The 7441-nt window shown below is 36.8% G+C and overlaps 1 protein-coding gene across 3 annotated transcripts in view; it reads right to left on the bottom strand.

The window, feature by feature from the left end:
• Positions 1 to 2847: 2847 nt before the first annotated feature.
• Positions 2848 to 7441, bottom strand: part of LOC149839099 (cullin-1-like) — a 31255-nt gene continuing 26661 nt past the window's right edge. For all 3 annotated transcript variants that reach the window (XM_090002269.1, XM_090002268.1, XM_090002270.1), the window contains 10 exons: positions 5444 to 5476; positions 5276 to 5362; positions 5054 to 5203; positions 4918 to 4973; positions 4662 to 4782; positions 4414 to 4575; positions 4190 to 4333; positions 3880 to 4098; positions 3585 to 3752; positions 2848 to 3385 (listed from right to left, as the gene is read on the bottom strand). In XM_090002269.1, the coding sequence (XP_089858395.1) occupies positions 3284 to 3385; positions 3585 to 3752; positions 3880 to 4098; positions 4190 to 4333; positions 4414 to 4575; positions 4662 to 4782; positions 4918 to 4973; positions 5054 to 5203; positions 5276 to 5362; positions 5444 to 5476 (1242 nt within the window). In that variant the 3' untranslated portion in view covers positions 2848 to 3283. The remainder of the gene's footprint in view (positions 3386 to 3584; positions 3753 to 3879; positions 4099 to 4189; positions 4334 to 4413; positions 4576 to 4661; positions 4783 to 4917; positions 4974 to 5053; positions 5204 to 5275; positions 5363 to 5443; positions 5477 to 7441) is intronic.

Raw genomic sequence — 7441 nt, 5'->3', positions numbered from 1 at the left:
TTGTAAATCACAATCACCATAATAAACATGAAATTTTGAAGTTGTGAATGTGATTGCCACCTGCTATTGTTTTTGCATCTTGTTGCCTTGAATCTTGTGGAAAGTAGGTTGACCATGTGATCCACTTTCTCAGCTTCTACTCTTTCATCTTCTAATTTCTCAAGCTTTTACTTTCTCACCCGAACAGGTTTTGTTTTTTAGAGAATCGATTAGGTTTTGTTTATTTACTATATCATTTTATTTAAAAAAGCCTGACGCTGGAAAATTCATATTAATTAAGGATGTGTATGTTTGCATGTGTATCCTACACAGTCAAAAGTATAGGCAGCCAACATCTTGTCAAGGATCGATTCCCCTTAGGATCATATATTGGCGACTTGCTGGGGAGCTCCCCTTGTCTATTAGGAGCAGCTAGTGCACGTCACCATGTGTTGGGACGTTGCAGTTTTAAAACCCAATGATATAGTTGTATAACTGGTAGGGGTCTACCTAACCCCAAGTTTGCTATTATATATATATATATATATATATATATATATATATATATATACTGTAATACTGGTGACTTGCTGAATAGATATCCTTTGCAAGATAAGGGCACTCACACAGGTTTACTATCTATGAGGGTAATAAGCTCCAAATTTATTTTATTTAAGGATGTGTGTGTGCGTGCATGTGGGTATCCTACACAGTAAAAAGTATAAGCAGCCAACATCTTGCACAAGATCGATTCTCCTTAGGATCATATACTGGTGACTTGCTCAACGGATGCCCTTTACAAGATATGGGCACTCGTGCAGGTTTACTACCTTAGAGGGTAATAAGCCTCCCATTCTTAGGCAGGTTTCTTGTTATTGTATCTAGGGTTCATGTTTGCCACCCTCATTGGTGTGTTTGATGGTGCATCGTGCGGTATGCAACGCCCATCAAACGTTGGACGGAGGTGCCAAACAGGAGTCCACTGCGTATGTGGAATGGTGAAATGAGAATGGACACCGCAAATGCCATTTTAAAAAAAAAACACTTGGGTGGTGGGGGATCTAACCCCCACTCTCGCTCTCTCCCCTTCTTCGCTCTTCATTCTTTGTCCTTCTTCTTCTTCTTCTTCTCCTCTGAATAGGGTTTTTTCTTTAACTTTCGATTAGGGTTTTTTCTTTGATTTTCATTAATTATGGCTTTAAATCAAATATCTTTAATTAGGGCTTTTCTTATTTGATATTTTTTTATTTGATTAGGGATTTTTTGCTGATTTTCTTTGATTAGGGCTTTGAATCGAATGTCTTTAATTAGGTTTTTGACATTTCATTTTATTAGAACTTTTTCTCTTTGATTTTCTTTGATCTGGATTTGGAATCAAATTTCTTTAATTAGGGCTTCTTATACTAATTTAATTAAAACTTTTTTTGTATTTGATTAGTTTTGTTTTTTTTATCTTCGTTCATTAGAGTATGAATTAGGGCTTTTATATTTTATTATATATTGCATTTACAGTTTGTTTGAATTTATGGTTTATATTTCTTGTAGTTAGGGTTTTGTGGTTTATTTATGATTTATTCCCTTGCATTTTAAGGTTTTATGATTTATTTATGTTTTTGTAATTGTATATAAAAAAATGTGAAATATTATTTTTTCTCAAAATACCCAAATTCAAACATTTTTTTGTACTTGGATCCAGTTTGAAATCCATATTTGAAGTTAAAATCTTTCATAATTAGATTCAATATGACATTGATTAAAGCATATATATATATATATATATATATATATATATATATATATATATATATATACTCGGTTCTTATTTTTTCTCATATAACCCAATTTTTTAACTTTTTTTTAGTTTTTAGATCCAATCCTAAATCCATATCCAGAGCTAAGATCCATAATAAACATGTTAAAACACTAATATGGTTGGGCTGATTGAATCGTGAGATCCAAAACAAATTTATCCGACTGATTATCCATGTGTACAAGTTGTACACAGCATAAAAAACAAACACTAGACACAGAACGCAACTTATTGTCCAATCAAAATTGTTATGCATTGTCTGTTCTATTGTGCAGTCCAATCTTGAACGTGCCATCAAACACACCTAACGTACAGAATCCCCCGTCCCTGCCAGCTGTGGAATTCGCGAGATTGAACACTGAATCTCTCACCTCTGGCACCAGCTCTCAGCAGGAGAGAGAGAGACCACCGAATGTTTGGAGGGACAACCCACAAAAAAAGGCTGAATCAAAACTATTCGTTTCATCGGTTGGCCTGAATCATCTGATTTTTGGAAGGGTGGATCCGCCCCGCCCCCCGCCCCCCTACAGCTTATAGAATTTTCGGTGATACAATACGAATCTGCAGATTCAGGCCAATTCGCAACAATACTGACAAAATTGCGGACAACAGCCCTCTTTTAAACAAATCAAGAATGCCCAATATTTCGGTTAACAGTCGACCACCTACTTATGGTATTTCAAGCACCAGACTGAGGTATAGAAATGGCATTTCCATCTTATAAAACAACCCATCTTTATGTAATCTTATGCTCCTGTTAAACCAATCAATAAAATGGTTTAAGGACCAATGGTGGTCTTGAATATAAACTATAAAAGCACAACGGCAATTACAATGGGCAAGGCAGAGTAAATCATTAAAGATTGCCTCAGTTCGGATATTTCTCTGCAACTAGTGAAACATGCAAAATGTGATGAACAAAATGTTATGCGGCCTATTTGTAAACAGCTGACAAATAAGGTGGCTTTCTATAGACTACTACAATGAAACATCTTAGTATTTCACCATTGCAAGCAGAAGAAAATTAGCATCTGTTATCCTTACGGGCAAAGAGGAAATGCACATAATCTGTTATCCATTATAGTAAGATGACTGTTTTGAAGCAAGAATATGGCCAGAAAAACAATAAAGTACGATGAAAATAAATTACAGAAGAGTAGGATTTTAGAAAATTTCAAGCGGAGGAAGACAAGAAAAGCAAGGTCTGAGAGAACCTGGCAAAGAAATGACAACGAGGCCAGCCACAAAACTTACATATGAAGAACACTTTACACGGTGGATATGGTCAGCCGAAAGGAGTTTTCGCTTAGTCGGCCTGAATATGGCATTTACAGAGAAGGCATGATTGTGACCAATGCAAGTACCACTAGAGTGAATCTAATATGATCACCTGGGTAGCCTTTATCTCCCACAGATTTGCAACCTTGCCAGCATCTACCTCCGAACCGAAACCCAACTTAGCTCCCCTTCACAAAAGAATCAACGTGTGCCCAATCACGCCAAGTATCTGAACATGTTGGGATTATCCTTATCCCTTTCAAGATAATCCCTTGTGATCAAATCTTCGATCCTTTTCTTGATTGCTTTAAAATCCGGCTGCCCATCAAACAAAATAAAGCTCAGCTCAGATAATATCACTCAGACTTTGTAGTAGAGAGATTAAAAGAACTAGGGTGACATGCAAATGGCTTTATAGGCCAATGTGCAACTGAATTCAATTGAAATGTCAACATGAATTTCTCATGAATTATATAAGCAATTGTGACCAGTCTGGATTCAAGTCACTTGTATATACCTTGAACATCTTCCCCAGCTGCTCTACGCATTCCATCACCAGCTGTTGGTGACCAAGAACCTTACGGCTTTTCATTATTCGCACAATTGATGCATCAATCGCATAGCGCCGATCCTTGTCAACGTCTTCAATGACCTTCTTCTTCTCGTCAACAGGAGGGAGAGGAATCTGTGTTTCAATGGCAGCATTTCATTCATTAAGTCATTATTAAAATTCAACACAAAGGAGCATAAGGAAATTATCAAAAAGCGACAAAAGAATTTGACCAGAAAAGGGAAAGGAGAAAAGCCCAAACCTTGATCCTCTTCAGTTTGTCAGTGAATTTGGGATTAAATTCAAAGGTGTCAGTCGCGGAAATAGTTTTAGTGTTGGGCTCCTTATTCAGAATTTTGTACTTTGCACACGAGAGCGAGTGAAGTAACCTAACTACATCGTCATCCGTCAAGTTCAACTGAGACATGATCTCAGAATAGGACAACTTATCAGATGCATTGAAAAGCAACAGTGCTGATGCCTAAACAAGGGGAGATTAAAAAAAAATCAGCCACAAACAAGTGAAACAACCACACTCAATGCCAATGATAGAAATCACAAGAAACGGTCACCTGATAGGTTGTTACTATAAGCTCCATAGTCTTTGGTTCAAACTTGCCATTGATATTACAAGTTCCCAGTGAGTATATCCATGTAAGCTTCCTATGCTTAGTCTTTGTTTGGTAGAACTCTTTAAAAACCTCTACACATTTGATCTGCAGAAGCAAAATATAGATGAGGAGCCATAACAGCTAATGGTCCCTAGATATACTAAGGTACATGAATTCATATGTACCATCTCCGCAGGAAGATTCAAATCAAAGGATTTGTAACTAGGCCAGTATCCAGTAGTAAGCACGGTGACAGTCAGATCTATTCCAGGATCTGCATGTGGGTTGTTGTTAAGATATTCCTCGAAGTGAGATTGGTGATCCCTTGCTAACGTCAAATCCATCACCTGCACAAAAAATGAAACCATAGAAAATAAATAAACATTTTGACAGAGATGACCAACTGGGACAATCTCAGACGCAGCCTATGTACCATTCCCTCCATCTTTGAGGTGAACTGCCCACCACACTGCTGCTTCAACTTTGTCAAAATGCTCCTCTCATGATCATCATTTGCACTTTTATCAAACAGAAGCCTCCTTGCCAGCTTTTTCCTGCATGTAGACCACCATAATAATTACAAGACAGAGACAACATATTCAGGACAATCAAAAAGGATAATAGCATACAAAGTCAAGCAATAAAGCAACAGCAATCAAAAGCTAACCGCAGCAAGTGACCAATTTTACCTGTAGAACTCAGCAAAGAGGTCCTTGTCACTGATGTATGCAAGTAGCTTCACAACCTGCAGGTTGTCAATAGCTCTACGAATTAATTGATCAGAGCCAAAGATATAACACACAATTAGCTTCAAAATAATCGAACCTTTTCCAGTGTCTCCTCAATGGCTTCATCACTTAGCTTCTCACTGCCACCCTTCTTGAGTATATTATCACAAAAATTTGCCAGTAACTCTGCACTGGAGCTGCCTGCAACACCCTTGTTGCAGAAGACCTCAAAAGCTTCTTTGAGTGCCTGTGGAAGTAAAAAATACACTAAGGATAGAAGATGTGATACCACATGAAAAGATATTTTCATCAAACTGACCTTATGGAAAAGGTTGTGGTTCTGGAAGCAGTTGTTGACATAGTCCAAGTACTTGTCATGAAGCTCAATAACTTTTCTAACAAAAACCTGGAGATAAGGGGAAAAACTCAGCTTTGGTGGTAATCAGTCATAGATGGCTTAAGACATATACCGGCAAAATATAAATACCTGTTCTTGCAAACCAACATCTTTCTTTTCAGCCTGAGAAAAAAATACCACTATTAGCAACAGATAACAAAGGGAATCACATCAATCTAGATTGGAACTTGGAAGGAAAGACAAAAACTACTACATACATAACAGTGACACAAATGTAGACATAAACTGAATTTTGAAAGAGACATGGCAACACGGGATTATCAACTTTGTAATTATGGTAATGAAATGCAACAATGTAGCTATTCATTACATACAAATTTTTATCCCCCTTCCTCTAGTATTTCATTAATAATCAGAGGAAGAGTAGGCAAAAAATAGATCCTAGGACAGTACATACCGATTAAGCTGTATCAGTATAGGTGTTTCTAAGTCTATCAGAAATTGGCTGCTAACAAGTGCAAGCATCACCCATAAAAGAAACTTTTCCATCTTTTGCTTATCACGTATTGGTGATTTGACAGACCTGGATGCTAATAATTTTATTACTTCTGAATTACTATATGACAGTAAATCATGTTCTGCCAAACTATGCAATTGCACATCTCTTTTACTGCATCCAGATCCTCCTAAATGTTCATGTAGTTTATGCTTCTTTATCTCCTAAAAGTTAGAAGTTGATTGGCTCCAGACATGCATCACATGCTATTTCACATAGTTGCAGTATGTGTGGGTACGAGGTACAACACCAGTACGAATGTAACGACATGGAAATTTCTAAAAAGATGGATACATGGATGCAAATACATACACACACACGCACATGCAAAAACCCACAATTACGTTAAACTTTACAAAACACTCTAGATTTAAGTTATAGAATTACAAACTAAAAGTCTAAAGCATATCAAAGATACGTAGTTGACAAATAATTATCAACAAATATATGGCTGACATAGATACTAGTGATGTTGAGCATAGACTATACATTGATTGGATCATAAGATGGATAAAATGGGTCAAGTTTGAAAGCTAGTTCACCCATACCTAGTGATGCCCAGTACCAGTACAGGTACAACACCAGTATGGAGACCTGTAGAAGTATCCACGTTACATAGATGACAAGCCTTTTCTTAGATGAGGTAGAAACTTGAAAGCAGAAAGCAGTTTCATGACACCAGGTCTCAACAGCATCATGTTTAGTAACATGGAAGCTTCTTCAATATAGATTCTTTTCATTTGTCAGCAACATAATTATATACCCCAGTTCAGTTCCTCATTTTAGTACCAAAGACCTTAGTTAGTTTATAACTAAAGATACCATACATATGGTAAAGAAGCCCTAGATCAACCTCCAATAGGCTAACATTTCTGAAGCCACAAATCTTAGCTTTTGACCCTAATAAAGCATTTTCAAATTCTCTCCAGTTAACATGTGCACTTTAGTGATTTGTCTACTCTAACTACACTGTGCTGTTTTATAGCACTTCCAAGGTGCAATATTGAGCCTTTCACCAGACCAGAAAGGAAGATGTTTGTTGATCACATAAATCTAGATTCATGATGAAATAAACAGAAAGAAATAGACTTTGTGCTGAACCTTTAGAAAATGTAAGATTTTTTTTAGTGAGGTTCCAAGTTGTGAGGTTTTTGTTCCATTGCACCACTCCAACCTAATGTACCGGGACAAAAGATGCATTGATTATGTTTCATCTTTCATAGGGAAAATGGATGGTAGCAGGAGAGGGTGCTTGACTGCTTGACAAAAAGTTCAGTTCAAACTTCAAACAACTCGTAATTTCCAGACAAGATATTCTTCACCAACAGAGAAAGCACATAACTATCGTTGATGATTACAAACATAAAGCAGGAATTGGAATAACTCACATGAAGGACCTCCAAACATCAGAACAAAGAACATTCAAACTGCCATTACTCAATTGATCACTGAAAGTTCATGACGCTTCCTCAATTGGCAATCACTAAAGCCTTTTAAAGTATACCTAGTCTAGAGAGGAGGCACAAACCTTGTTTATGCATATCATTTTGTACTCGGATAAAATGACCAAG

Source organism: Nuphar pumila, chromosome 4 (genome assembly GCF_984573655.1).
Source record: "Nuphar pumila chromosome 4, dmNupPumi1.hap1.1, whole genome shotgun sequence".
Taxonomy (NCBI): Eukaryota; Viridiplantae; Streptophyta; class Magnoliopsida; order Nymphaeales; family Nymphaeaceae; genus Nuphar; species Nuphar pumila.
The sequence above is the reverse complement of the archived record's forward strand: the minus strand, read 5'-3'. Positions and strand labels throughout refer to the sequence as shown.